The 15080-nt window shown below is 45.2% G+C and overlaps 1 protein-coding gene across 2 annotated transcripts in view; it reads left to right on the forward strand.

Moving 5' to 3' along the window:
* Positions 1–1932: 1932 nt before the first annotated feature.
* The window catches only part of LOC137349432 (zinc finger protein 229-like), a 188127-nt gene continuing 174979 nt past the window's right edge, over positions 1933–15080 (forward strand). Inside the window, exons 1-3 of one of the 2 annotated variants that reach the window (XM_068014950.1) lie at positions 1933–2014; positions 3913–6196; positions 9113–10911. In XM_068014950.1, the coding sequence (XP_067871051.1) occupies positions 4305–5675 (1371 nt within the window). In that variant the 5' untranslated portion in view covers positions 1933–2014; positions 3913–4304 and the 3' untranslated portion in view covers positions 5676–6196; positions 9113–10911. Of the gene's footprint in view, positions 2015–3912; positions 6197–9112; positions 10912–15080 lie in introns of those variants that run through there. The other variant, XM_068014953.1, reaches the window with a different exon arrangement.

A 15080-nucleotide genomic window follows, 5' to 3' on the forward strand; every position in this document is an offset into this window, starting at 1 on the left:
TGGTTCCAGAATTTCTTGTTTTTATTTTATATTATATTCTTTTTTCTTTTGGGCCTCCTTATCTCGAGAGGCAATGGATACGCGCCTGGAGGTGGTCAGTGGTTTGTGAAGCAGAACCTGGAGTGTCTATGAAGGCCAATTCTAGAGTGACAGGCTCTTCCACAGGTGCTGCAGAGAAATTTGTTTGTCGGGGCTGTTGCAAAGTTGGCTCTCCCCTTGCGCCTCTGTCTTTTTTCCTGCCAGCTACTAAGTCTCTTCGACGCGCCACATTTTAGCCCTGTCTTTATGGCTGCCCGCCAGCTCTGGCAAACGCTGGCAACTGACTCCCACGACTTGTGATCAATGTCACAGGATTTCATGTCGCGTTTGCAGACGTCTTCATAGCGGAGACATGGACGGCCGGTGGGTCTGATACCAGTGGCGAGCTCGCTGTACAATGTGTCTTTGGGGATCCTGCCATCTTCCATGCGGCTCACATGGCCAAGCCATCTCAAGCGCCGCTGACTCAGTAGTGTGTACAAGCTGGGGATGTTGGCCGCCTCGAGGACTTCTGTGTTGGAGATACGGTCCTGCCACCTGATGCCAAGTTTTCTCTGGAGGCAGCGAAGATGGAATGAATTGAGACGTCGCTCTTGGCTGACATATGTTGTCCAGGCCTCGCTGCCATAGAGCAAGGTACTGAGGACACAGGCCTGATACACTCGGACTTTTGTGTTCCGTGTCAGTGCGCCATTTTCCCACACTCTCTTGGCCAGTCTGGACATAGCAGTGGAAGCCTTACCCATGTGCTTGTTGATTTCTGCATCTAGAGACAGGTTACTGGTGATAGTTGAGCCTAGGTAGGTGAACTCTTGAACCACTTCCAGAGCGTGGTCGCCAATATTGATGGATGGAGCATTATATTATATTATATACTAAACACTGGAGACCCCCAGAGTCTGTCTCTCTCCCTGTGTGTTTACCTGTCATTTCAATCTCTTTCTCTGCCTCTATTTCTCTCTGTGTCTCACCATCTGCTTATGCCTCATTGTAAAAACACAATCACTGGTGATGCCCCATCCCTCTTCTGTTCACTGTCCCCATACCCATTCAGCCCAGGATTGGTGTTTTGTACATTCAGAGTTACAGTGGGGAGAAAAAGCTGCTGATTCTTTTGGGAGACCTTTTAAAATTACCATCCCAGAATTTATTGTTTTCAAATCAAACATTCTGGAAGTTGCAATAAAAACAGGAAGTGCTGGAAAAACTCAGCAGGTCTGGCAGCATCTGTGGAGAGAGAAGCAGAGGTAAAGTTTCAGGTCAGTGAGCTTTCATGATGAAAGATGAAGGAGATATTTCATAACAGTCAGCAAAGGTACATTCCAGAGAGAAAGAAAGACTCTCTGAGAAGGATGCACCATCTGTGGCTAAATAAGGAAGTTAAGGATAGTAACAAATTGAAAGAAAACACCAGTAAAAATGATTGAGACTGCACACACCCCTGAACCTCTCATTGCTCGAGATTTATCCCATTGATGAAACTATCGCCCTATTTATGGGAAGTGTAAAAAGTAGAGTTAATCTCTCTTTCTCTCCCCATCTTCCCTTCTCTTCTATCCGCCTGTCTTTTTCCCCATCTCTTTGTCTCTGTCCCCATCTTTCTCAATGTCCTTCTGTCTTTCACTTTGTCTCAATTTCTGTCTCTCATTCTCTCTCACTGTATGTATTTCTCAATCTCTCTCTTCTTTCCCTCTCTTTCACTTTCTCACACTCTCTGTCTTCCTCTCTCTCTCTAACTCAGCCTCACTCTTTATTCCACTGTCATTGATTCTCCAATTCAGACTGAGTCGCTGGAGCTGTCCCCCTGTCCCGCCCCCTTCTTCCCATTGGTCCTGAGGTGACGTCAATCACCCGGACATTTTGAGCTGCGGGTCAGAGGTCATGCGCCGAGTACGCAGGCGCATTGCGGCCCAGTGTTTGGAGACAGTGCGAGTGATGGCGGTGGAGAGACGGTTCTGAGTTGCTTCGGTTACCGGTGAGGGGCGGCGGGAGCGAGTGGGAGAGCCGGCGAGGGCGGGGATGAAAGTATATGTCAGCAGATATATCCACAAAGACTCCCCTTGGACTGGGCCACACCTGGGCAGGGCTGGCTCAAGGTGCAGGAAGCTGCTGGACTGAGCTGTGGACTGGGAGGAGTGGGGGGTTTGACTGACAGGCCTGGGGAGGGGGATATCAGGGCAGGTACACACACTGCTCCCCCTTTTCCTCCTGGGATCTTTTACTGGAGTTGTGTTGCTGAGTGTTTCTAAACTCTGTCTCCCTATCCCGGAAATGCGAAATGGACACCAACCACTCAATGTAAAAGTCTGTTGTTTTAGGAATAAGTATTTCTGCAGAGGCTTTTAATCCATTTTACATCTACACATGTTATTTCATTCCCTCAATATGGGTGTCACTAGCCAGACCAGCATATATTACCAATCCCCAGTTACCCATTGAGAAGGTGATTGTGGGCCTTCTTGAACCACTGCAGTCTGTGTCGTGAAGGTGCTCCCACAATGGTGTTAGGGAAGGAGTGACAGGATTTTCACCCAGTGATGATGAAGGAACGGTGATAAATGTCCAAGTTAACATCAACTTGTATTTATATAGCGTCTTTAATGTAATAAAATGTTCCAAGGTGTTTCACAGGAGTGTTATAAAGTAACATTCAACACTGAACCAGATAAGGAGATATTAGAGCAGATGACCAAAAGCTTGATCAGAGAGGTGGGTTTTAAGAAGTGTCTGAAGTACGGAAGGTGAGATAGAGAGGCGGAGAGGATTAGGGAGGGATTTCCAAAGCTTAAGACCTTGGCGGCTGAAGGCACAGCCACCAGTGGTGGAGCAATGAAAATCGGGGATGCTCAAGATGCCAGAATTAGATGAGCCCTGATCTCTCGGAGGGTTGTAGGTCTGGAGAAGATGATAGAGATAGTGAGGGGTGAGGGCATGGAGGGATTTGAAACCAAGGATGAGGATTTTAAAATTGAGGTGCTACTTAACTGGGAGTCTGTGTCGGTCAGTGAGCACAGTGGTGATGGGTGAAGAGGACATGGTTCGAGTAAGGACACAGGCAGCAGAGTTTTGGATCATCTCAAGTTTACGGAGGGTAGAATGTGGGAGGCCGGCCAGGAGTGTGTTAGAATAGTCAAGTTGAGAGGTAACAAATACATGGATGTAAGTTTCAGAGGCAGATGAGCTGAGACAGTGGTGAAGTCTGGTGATACTGAGGTGGAAATAGGTGGTCTGAGCAATGGCACCGATATGCAGTCGGAAGATCATCTCAGGGTCAAATATGACACCAAGGTTATGAATAGTCTGCTTTAGCCTCAGAAAGTTGCCAGGGAGAGGGATTGAGTTGTTGGCTGGGGAGTGGAGTTTGTATCAGGAACTGAAGACAATGGCTTCAGATTCCCAATATTTAATTGGAAGAAATTTCTGTTCATCCAGTACTGGATGTCAGACAAGTCAGGATGGTGTGTGACTTGGAGGGGAACTTGGAGGTGATGGTGTTCACATACACCTGCTTCCCTGGTCCTTTTACTTGATAGAAGTTGAGGGTTTGGGAGGTTCTGGTCGAGTTGTAGATGTATAACATTCCTCTCTGCTTCCTGCCTCTCCCAGCTCGCCCTGACTCACTTTCTTCCCTCTCTCCTCCCATAGAGGGCAAAGTCTTGTGTAGGTCCAGACTGGGTGGCAGGTTCCCTTCCCTGAAGGACGTTAGTGAACCAGTTGGCGTTGTAAGTCAATCCAGCAACTTTCATGGTCACTTTTTCCTCGTGCCGGCCCCATAAATTACCAGATTCATTCAGCTCCATTTCACAACCTGCCTTTGTGTTTTTGTGGGTTCTCTCTCACACTCTTTTTTTCTGTTTTAAATCAATTTCTCAGGGTTTTAGAAGGGGAGGAATTGCAGTCGTGAAATGCAAATCAAACGTCAGATCAGCATCTGAAGGAGTCGCCCAATTTATCGTAACCCAAATATCACTGGATTTTGAATGTGGAAGGAAAAAGCAGCGATCACAGTGGGGAGAAACTGTACACATGTTCTGTGTGTGGACGAGGTTTCAGCCAATCATTTGGCCTGTTGAAACACAAATGGATTCACACTGGGAAGAAACCATGTAAATATGGGGACTGTGGAAAGTGTTTGAATTATCCAGTAGAGCTGGAAACATTTCACACAATCGTTCTACCTGCTGACACATCAGCGAGTTCACACTGATGAGAGACTTTTTAAATGTCCATTCTGTGAGAATTGCTCAAAACGTTCTGCTGCACTGATGTCCCAGCAACGTGTTCACACTGACGAGAGACCATTCAGGTGTTTTCACTGCGGGACTGGGTTCAAAAAATCATGTGAACTCACTGTACACCAGCGAATTCACACTGGGGAGAGGCCGTTCACCTGCTCAGAGTGTGGAAAGGGCTTTGCTACTTCATCCCACCTGCGCTCCCACCAGCGAGTTCACACTGGGGAGCGGCCGTTCACCTGCTCAGAGTGTGGAAAGGGCTTTGCTACTTCATCCCACCTGCGCTCCCACCAGCGAGTTCACACTGGGGAGCGGCCGTTCACCTGCTCAGAGTGTGGAAAGGGCTTTCCTACTTCATCCATCCTGATGACACACCAGCAATTTCACACTGGGGAGAGGCCGTTAACCTGCTCAGCGTGTGGGAAGGAATACACTACTTCATCCTCCCTGCTGACACACAAGCGAGTTCACACAGGGGAGAGACCATTCACCTGCTCAGAGTGTGGGAAGGGATTCACTCGGTCATCCCAACTGCTGATACACCAGCGCGTTCACACAGGGGAGAGACCGTTCACCTGCTCAGAGTGTGGGAAGGGATACACTACTTCATCCGACCTGCTGACTCACCAGCGAGTTCACACAGGGGAGAGACCATTCACCTGCTCAGAGTGTGGGAAGGGATTCACTCGGTCATCCCAACTGCTGATACACCAGCGCGTTCACACAGGGGAGAGACCGTTCACCTGCTCAGAGTGTGGGAAGGGATACACTACTTCATCCGACCTGCTGAGACACCAGCGAGTTCACACTGGGGAGAGCCCGTTCACCTGCTCAGTGTGTGGGAAGCAATTTATAAGGTCATCCCACCTGCTGAGACACCAACGAGTTCACACTGGGGAGAGGCCGTTCACCTGCTCTGTGTGTGGGAAGAGATTCCTTCAGTCATCCAACCTGCTGATACACCAGCGCGTTCACACTGGGGAGAGACCGTTCACCTGCTCAGAGTGTGGGAAGGGATACACTACTTCATCCTCCCTGCTGACACACCAGCGAGATCACACTGGGGAGAGACCATTCACCTGCTCAGAGTGTGGGAAGGGATTCACTCGGTCATCCCAACTGCTGATACACCAGCGCGTTCACACAGGGGAGAGACCGTTCACCTGCTCAGAGTGTGGGAAGGGATACACTACTTCATCCGACCTGCTGAAACACCAGCGAGTTCACACTGGGGAGAGGCCGTTCACCTGCTCAGTGTGTGGGAAGCAATTTATACGGTCATCCCACCTGCTGAGACACCAGCGAGTTCACACTGGGGAGAGGCCGTTCACCTGCTCAGAGTGTGGGAAGGGATTCACTCGGTCATCCAACCTGCTGAGACACCAGCGAGTTCACAAGTAACTCAGGGATGAGAAGTTTCAGCCAAATATGGGTTTTCAGAAATACACCATTGGCTTCTCCCTTTCCGATCTTAACCACTGAGAGTTCTGATTTTTTTTAATGCCGGACACCCACAAAGCTGTTTTTAAGTCATCTTTATTTTTTATTTTTTTTAGATTTTTGAGATACAGCACTGAAACAGGCCCTTCGGCCCACCGAGTCTGTGCCGACCATTAACTACCCATTTATACTAATCCTACATTCCTACCACATCCTCACCTGTCCCTATATTCCCCTACCACCTATCTATACTAGGGGCAATTTGTAATGGCCAATTTACCTATCAACCTGCAAGTCTTTTGGCTGTGGGAGGAAACCGGAGCACCTGGAGGAAACCCATGCAGACACAGGGAGAACTTGCCAACTCCACACAGGCAGTACCCAGAATTGAACCCGGGTCGCTGGAGCTGTGAGGCTGCGGTGCTAACCACTGTGCCGCCACTGTTCTTACACTTCGGTGGAAATGAACTTCAAACAGGAAAGTAAGTGGGTGGAACTGCATACTCCTTCAAAACTTCAGTGTATCAGTCTTCTGTAAATGGCTAAAAAGGAGGCGTGTGCATACACAGACCTGCCGTGGGGAGGATGTTAGAATTGATCATTAAAGGAGGCTGTAACCGGGCACAGTGAAAACTCGGTAATCGGGAATAGTCAACATGGTTTTGTGAAAGGGAAATCCTATTTAACCAATTTATTGGAATTGTTTGAAAGAGTAACATGCGCTGTGAATAAAGGGGAGCTCGTTGACCTGCTGTACTTGGATTTCCAGAAGGCATTTGAGAAGGAGCCACATAAAAGGTTATTGCACAAAGTAGAAACTCATGGAGTAGGGGGTAACATATTAGCATGAATAGAAGATTAGCTGGCTGTCAGAAAACAGAGTATGCATAAATGGGTCCTTTTCTGAGTGGCAGGATGTGACGAGTGGAGTCCCGCAGGGGGTCTGTCCTGAGGCCTCAACATTTTACAATTTATATCCATGATTTAGATGAGGGGAGCGTTGGCCTGGTAGTTAAATTTGCAGATGACACAAAGTTAGGTAGGAAAGTATGTTGTGAAGAGGACATGAGTTTGCAGACTGATTATAGATAGGTTGAGTGAGTGGGTAAAATCTGGCAGATGATGGAGTATAATGTGGGAAAATGTAAAGTTGTTGTCTTTGGCAGGAAGAATAAAAAAGCAGAGTATTACTTAAACGGAGAACGACTGCAGAATTCCAAGGTGCAAAGGGATCTAGGTATTCCAGTGCATGAGTCACAAAAAGTAATAAAGAAGGCTCATGGAATGCTATCGTTTATTATGATAGGAATTGAAAATAAAAGTAAGGATGTTATGCTTCAGTTATACAGGACATTGGTGAGACCGCAGAATACTGTGTGCTGTTTTGGTCTCCTTATTTAAGGATGGATCTAAATGTGTTGGAGGTGGTTCACAGGAGGTTTACAAGATTGATACCTGGAATTCTCGGGATCACTTATGAGAAAAGGTTGGACAGACTGGGCTTGTTTTTACTAGAGTTGAGAAGAGTGAGGAGAGACTTGATTGAAGTATATAAATCCTGAATGGTCTTAACAAGGTGGATGTGGAAAGGTTGTTTCCTCTTGTGGGTGAGTCCAGAACTAGGGGGCACTGTTTTAAAATTGGGCGTCACCCTTTTAGGACAGAGATGAGGAGAATTTTTTTCTCTGAGGGTTGTGCAACTTTGAAACTCTCTGCCTCAGAAGGTGGTTGGAGGCCTGTTCATGGAATATTTTTGAGGTCGATAGATTCTTGGAAATACTCGGTAGGTCTGGCAGCATTTGTGGAGAGAGAAACAGAGTTAACGTTTCAGCTCTGTGACTTTTCATGCGAAAGGTCACAGACCTGAAACGTTACATACGAATTAGGAGCAGGAGTGGGCCACTTGGCCCTTCAATCCTGCTGCGCCATTCAATAAGATCATGTCTGAACTGATTACTGCACATTTCCACCTACCCCCCGATAACCTTCCACCCCCTTGCTTTTCAAGAATCTATCTACCTCTGCCTTAAAAATATTCAAGGACTCTGCTTCCACCGCCTTTTGAAGAAGAGAATTCCAAAGATTTACGACCCTCTGAGAGAAAAACTTTCTGCTAATCTCGGTTTAAATGAGCGACCCGTTATTTTTAAACAAGGTCCCCTAGTTCTAGATTCTCCCACAAGGGGAAACATCCTTTCCACATCCACCCTGTCAAGACCCCTCAGGATCTTGTATGTTTCCATTAAATCATCTCTTACTCTTCTAAATTCCAGTGGATACAAGCCTAGCCTGTCCAATAAGACAACCCGCCCATTCGAGTCATTAGTCTAATAAGCCTCTGTACTGCCTTCAACGCATTTACATCCTTCCTTAAATAAGGAGACCAGTACTGTACACGCTACTCCAGATGTGGTCTCACCAATGCCCTGTATAGCTGAAGCATAACCTCCTACTTTTGTATTCAATAGCCCTCACGATAAACAATAACATTTTATTATCTTTCCTAATTATATGCTGAACCTGCATTTTAATCTTTTGTGATCCATGCACCAGGACACCCAGATCCCTCTGCATCTCAGAGCTCTGCAATCTCTCACCAATTAGATCATATGCTTTTTTATTCTTCCTGCCAAAGAGGACAATTTCCCACTTTCCCACATTCTCCTCCATTTGCCAGGCCTTTGCCCACTCACTAAACCTATCTATATCCCTTTGTAGCCTCCTTGTGTCCTGTTCAGAAGTTACTTTCTTACCTATCTTTGTGTCATCAGCAAATTTAGCAACCATACCTTTGGTCCCTTCATCTAAGTCATTTATATAAATTGTAAAAAGTTAAGGCCCCAGCACAGATCCCTGTGGCACACCACTCGTTACATCTTACCAACCAGAAAATGACCCATTTATGCCTACTCTCTGTTTCCTATTCGCTAGCCAATCTTCTATCCATGCCAATATGTTACCCCCTACACCATGAGCTTTTATTTTCTGCAATAACCTTTGATGTGGCACCTTATCAAATGCCTTCTGGAAATCAAGTACAATATATCCACTGGTTCCCCTTTATCCATAGCACATGTACCTCCCTCAAAGAACTGAAGACTAAATAGACTGATTTTTGTTTTGACACGGATTCATGGAATTATAGCACTGTTATTGAAGCAGACTGGTTGGGTAATGGTAATTTTATCCAATTTTGCATTGGTTAAACATGATTTCCCTTTTACAAAACCATGTTGACTCTGCCTGATTACCTTGAATTTTTCTACATGCCTTGCTATAATGTCTTTAATAATAGCTTCTAACATTTTCCCGAAGACAGATGTTAAACTAACTGGCCTGTAGTTTCCTGCTTTCTGTCTCCCTCCCTTTTTGAATAAACTCTGTTTCTCTTTCCACAGATGCTGCCTGACCAATAGGAATTTGAAACTTGCTTCCATTTACACAGCAGTGTGTGTCTGAAATAATTTCTGACACAAACTGGTTACTGAATGTGAATATCCTGCAGTGAACATGAACTGTATAAACTTAAGATGTCCTGTGCTTTGCAGCAACTGAAGTGATCTGGAATTTCCACTTATCGGTTTTCTCAGGTGTATGGCTGAATTCCATTCATTGTTCATCTCCATTTTCACTGTCTACTGACCCAGTCACACTGTAAACCTGGAGTCAGTGTGAAGCTGTCTTTTACACCATAGTGATGCAAGGCAAGGCGTATAACTCTGGCCATCTTTCTTCAATGTGTGTTTGGCATTGCTTAAGATTATCTGGAAAAGACTGTCCTGCACCACAAGTGCTGTGTATTGGCTACAGTGAAACTATCCTGTGAGCTCTCTGCAGTCACTATAAATGGTGACTGGGCTACTGAGACTGATGGCACTGTACTCTGTACATGTATGAACATGTATATACAGAGTGCTGCCTTTCTCCAAGCCAACACAATAGTTATGATTTTCAGCTCACCTTGCTGTTAAATGTCGGCCGTCCCTCGATTCGAAGATGACGTCTATTCAAGGTCACGAGTTTCTGCCATGGGTCTTCAGGTCACTGAACAAGCTGATTCATGACCTGCAGATCTTTGGGCACATGGGGCAGGACATCCCACCAGGTAGTGGGACTCGGAGTGCAGGATTTGTTTCTTCGAGGTACAGCACTCGTCTCATTACTTTTCCACTGTCACTTGCAAGATCTGGTACAATTTTTATGTTGCAGAATATTTGGACCATTTGAAGAGGAAACCACATTTTTAACTAGTTTTCATTCAGATAATGATGAGATCTGCACCGCAAACACGATTATTTTTGGTTAGAATCTTTATAATGTGTCATGATATTTCAAAACATGCATTTTATCTATAGAGACACCACATTTGCTAAAGTTTTGTGCTTGGAGGTAAATAATTGTCTAAAAGAAAATTGAATCAGGAGTATCACATGCTCCTAACAGAATGTATGTGATATTCCTGTCCATTTAAGTTAATGAACAGTAAATTGGACAGGCTGTATAACTGGTATACAATCCTCCCTACCTGGTTTGACTTTCTGCTTCCTTCAGGTGATTATGTCACAGCACAACATAAGAAAAATGACCCTGCTTATGTTCAAGTTTCTGGATTGTCAATGTCTCATAAATGTTTACTTTTTATTAATTTATATACCTACTGATTTGTGCACAACACTTACCAAGGCACCAGAACGTGCCATCTGGTATGCTTATATATATATATTGCTTTTCATTAAAGTTAACACATCTTCACAGAACATCTTTTACATGAACAAGCTATAAATAGGCAGAAGCAGGATATTGAGAACATGAAACTCTGTAAAACCAATTATCAGCTGTCAGGTAAGTCTCATGAAATTGTATTCTGAGTGCAGTGCAATTTTATTCATTACAGATGCAAGATTGTACAAAATTACCATTACCCAACCAGTCTGCTTCAATAACAGTGTTATAATTACATGAGTCCGTGTCAAAAAAAAAATCAGTCGATTTAGTCTTCAGGTATTAATTTTCAGACCTTTTGATCTTTGGCCACTCTCTCCCCTGTATTTGTTACTTGTTTTTGTGAGATACTCTCCCTATTAGTGCTCAACTGTTGGATAACTCTGATTACATTTATATGTGTTTATACGTGTCTATAAAGTGTCTGTGTGCCCAGATTTAACTAAGTTGTGATTTGTAACCAGTAAATGATATTTCGGACATGACTTGTAGTCTGGTATCTTGGTGATTTGTCAAGAAAGATTTAATTCACTCACTCAGCAGCTTGAGAGGAACCAGACTGAGGTTTAATGAACATAAGAAATAGGAGCTGGAGGAGGCCATTTGGCCCTTCGAGTCTGCTCTGCCATTTACCAAGATCCTGGATCCCTTAATTCCCTTAGTACCCAAAAATCTATCTTCGTCTGTCCTAAATATGCTCAATGTGAATGTCCACAGATCCCTGTAGGTAGCAGGACAGGTTGATAAGGTGGTTAAGAAGGCATATGGAATCCTTTTCTTTATTAGCTGAGGTATAGAATATAAGAGCAGAGAGGATATGCTGGAACTGTGTAACTCATTGGTTAGGCCACAACTTGAGAACTGTGTGCAGTTCTGGTCACCTCATTACAGAAAGGATGTAATTGCACTAGAGAGGATACAGAGGACATTTACGAGGATATTGCCAGTACTGGAAAAATGCAGCTATGAGGAAAGATTGGATAGGCTGGGGTTGTTCTCCTTGGAACAAAGAAGGTTGAGGGGAGATCTGATTTGAAATGTACAAAATTTTGAGGGGCCTGGATAGAGTGGAGGTGAAGAGTCTATTCACCTTAGCAGAGAAGTCAGTGACTAGGGCACATCGATTTAAAGTGATTGGTAGAAAAATTAGAGGGTAGATGAGGAAAAACTTAGCACACAGAGGGTGGTAGGAGTCTGGAACTCACTACCTGAAACGGTAGTTGAGGCAGAGACCCTCAACTAATTCAAAAGAAGTCTGGATATGCACCTCAGATGCCGTAATCTGCAGGGCTACGGACCAAATGCTGGAAGGTGGGATTAGAATAGGTGGATTGCTTTTTGACTGGCACAGACACGATGGGCCAAGTGGCCTCTTTCTGTGTCTTAAACCGTCTATGATGTCTATTGTTCAACAACTGAGCATCCACTGCTCCCTGGGGTGGACAATTCCAAAGATTCACAACCCTTTCACAGTGGCGCAGTGGTTCGCACCGCAGCCTCACAGCTCCAGGGACCCGGGTTCGATTCCGGGTACTGCCTGTGTGGAGTTTGCAAGTTCTCCCTGTGTCTGCGTGGGTTTTCTCCGGGTGCTCCGGTTTCCTCCCACAAGCCAAAAGACTTGCAGGTTGATAGGTAAATTGGCCATTATAAATTGTCACTGGTATAGGTAAGTGGGAGGGAAATATAGGGACAGGTGGGGATGTTTGGTAGAAATATGGGATTAGTGTAGGATTAGTATAAATGGGTGGTTGATGTTCGGCACAGACTCGGTGGGCCGAAGGGCCTGTTTCAGTACTGTATCTCTAATCTAATCTTTCAGTGAAGAAATTTCTCATTTCATTCCTAAATGACTGATCACTTATTCTGAGACTGTGACCCTGTGTTCTAGATTCTCCAGACAGGGGAAACAAGTTTCCAGCATTGACCCTGCCAAGTCCCTTAAGAATTTATGATGTTTCTGTTAGATCGTGTCTCATTCTTCTAAACTCCAGGGAATAGAGGCCGAGTCTCCTCAATCTCTCTTAAAAGGAGATGAATCATAGTGGGGGTGCTGTTGCATAGTGGTTATGTTGCTGAACTAGTAATCCAGAGGCCTGGATTAATGAAGTAGAGACATGAATTCAAATCCCACCATGGCAATTCAGGGATTTAAACTCAATCAAACTCAATAAATCTTGGATAAAAAAAGCTAATATCAGTAATGGTGACCATGAAATTACCAGATTGTCTTAAAAGCACACCTTGTTCATTAATTTCCTTCATGGAAGGAAATCTGCTGTCCTTACCCGATCTGGCCTATATGTGGCTCCAGGCCCACGGAAATGTCTGATGAAGGGTCATTGACCTGAAACGTTCACTCTGCTTTTCTCTCCACAGATGCCGCCAGACCTGTTGAGTCTTTCCAGCATTTCTTGTCAACCACATTTCAGTGGCACAAACTTAACTGCCCTATGAAACGGCCTAGCAAGACACTCAGTTATATTCAACGAGGTGGCTCATCACCACCTTCTCGAGGGAAATTGGGAATGGGAAATAAATGCTGGTCTTTCCAGCAACACCCACATTCTGTGAATAAATAGAACAATCACCTCATCCCAGGACCCAGACTAGTGAACCTTTGTTGCATTCCCTCAAGGGCAGGTTTGTCCCTCCTTAGGTAAGGAGACCAAAACTGCACACACTACTCCAGGTGAGGCCTCACCAATGTTCTGTATAAGTGCATCTTATACCCCAATCTGTTTGTAATAAAAGCTAACATACCATTTGCCTTCCTAATTACTTGCTGTACCTGCATGTTAACTTTCTGTGATTCGTGTACGAGGACACCAGATCCCTCTAAATGCAAACATTTCTCAGTCTCTCACCATTCAGAAAAGAAACTGACTTTTTATTTTTCCTATCAAAGTGGATGACTTCACACTTTACCACATTGTATTCCATCTGCCATGTTCCTGCCCACTCACCCAACCTGTTTATATCCCTCCTTTACATGGTCCATCTCTGACACTTCCCTTCCCTTCCTCGACTTCTCTGTCTCCATCTCTGGGGATAGGTTGTCTACTAATATCCATTATAAGCCCACCGACTCCCACAGCTACCTCGACTACACTTCTTCACACCCTACCTCCTGCAAGGACTCCATGCCATTCTCCCAGTTTCTCCGTCTCCGATGCATCTGCTCTGATGATGCCACCTTCCATGACGGTGCTTCTGATATGACCTTTTTCCTCAACCGAGGATTTTCCCCCACTGTGGTTAACAGGGCCCTCAACCGTGTCCGGCCCATTCCCCGCACCTCTACCCTCACCCCTTCCCCACCCTCCCAGAACCGTGACAGGGTTCCCCTTGTCCTCACTTTTCACCCCATCAGCCTCCATATCCAAAGGATCATCCTCCGCCATTTCCGCCACCTCCAGCGTGATGCCACTACCAGTCGCATCTTCCCCTCCCTTCCCCTGTCAGCATTCCGAAGGGATCGTTCCATCCGCGACACCCTGGTCCACTCCTCCATTACCCCCACCACCTCGTCCCCGTCCCATAGCACCTTCCCCTGCAATCGCAGGAGGTGTAATACCTGCCCATTTACCTCCTCTCTCCTCACTATCCCAGGCCCCAAACACTCCTTTCAGGTGAAGCAGCGATTTACTTGTACTTCTTTCAATGTAGTATACTGTATTCGCTGCTCACAGTGTGGTCTCCTCGACATTGGGGAGACCAAGCGCAGACTGGGTGACCGCTTTGTGGAACATCTCCGCTCAGTCCGCAAGCAGGACCCTGAGCTTCCGGTTGCTTGCCATTTCAACACTCCCCCCTGCTCTCATGCTCACATCTCTGTCCTGGGATTGCTGCAGTGTTCCAGTGAACATCAACGCAAGCTCGAGGAACAGCATCTCATCTACCGATTAAGGCACACTACGGCCTGCCGGACTGAACATTGAGTTCAATAATTTCAGAGCATGACAGCCCCCCATTTTACTTTCATTTTTAGTTATTTTTTCTTCCTTTTTTTTACATTCTTTTTTACAATCTTTTTTTTTGCATTTATTTCATTTCATCTTCGTTTGCTCAGTTTGCTTACCCACTGTTTTTTTTTTCAGGTTTGCACTTGCTGCTGTTGAATATTCAGTGTATTAACACCTAATCTGTACTAATGCTTTGTCTTTCAACACACCATTAACATATTGTTTGCCTTTGCTCCGTGACTTTTTGGTCAGCTATGTGGCCTGGTCCAATCTCGACCTCCTTTGTTATCTCTTGCCCCACCCCCACCTCACCTACTTATAACCTGTGACTTTTCTAATATTTGTCAGCTCTGAAGAAGGGTCACTGACCCGAAACGTTAACTCTGCTTCTCTTTTCACAGATGCTGCCAGACCTGCTGAGTGGTTCCAGCATTTCTTGTTTTTAGGTCTATATTCCTCTGCAGCCTGTTTGTGTCCTCCTCACTGCTTACTTTCCCACCTAACTCTATCATTAACAAATCTGGATACATTATACTCAGACTCCTGTTACAGACAGGTAGGAAATGGGGTGACTGGCTTCCAATTTTCATCTCCCAACTGAACACAGAGTGTTTTCGTTAAACTAGTGTTTCAAGCCACTGAGTGTTTTAAGGGTCAAATAAACAGATCAACGACAGATTTT

This window comes from Heterodontus francisci, chromosome 34, assembly GCF_036365525.1.
Source record: "Heterodontus francisci isolate sHetFra1 chromosome 34, sHetFra1.hap1, whole genome shotgun sequence".
Classification (NCBI taxonomy): Eukaryota; Metazoa; Chordata; class Chondrichthyes; order Heterodontiformes; family Heterodontidae; genus Heterodontus; species Heterodontus francisci.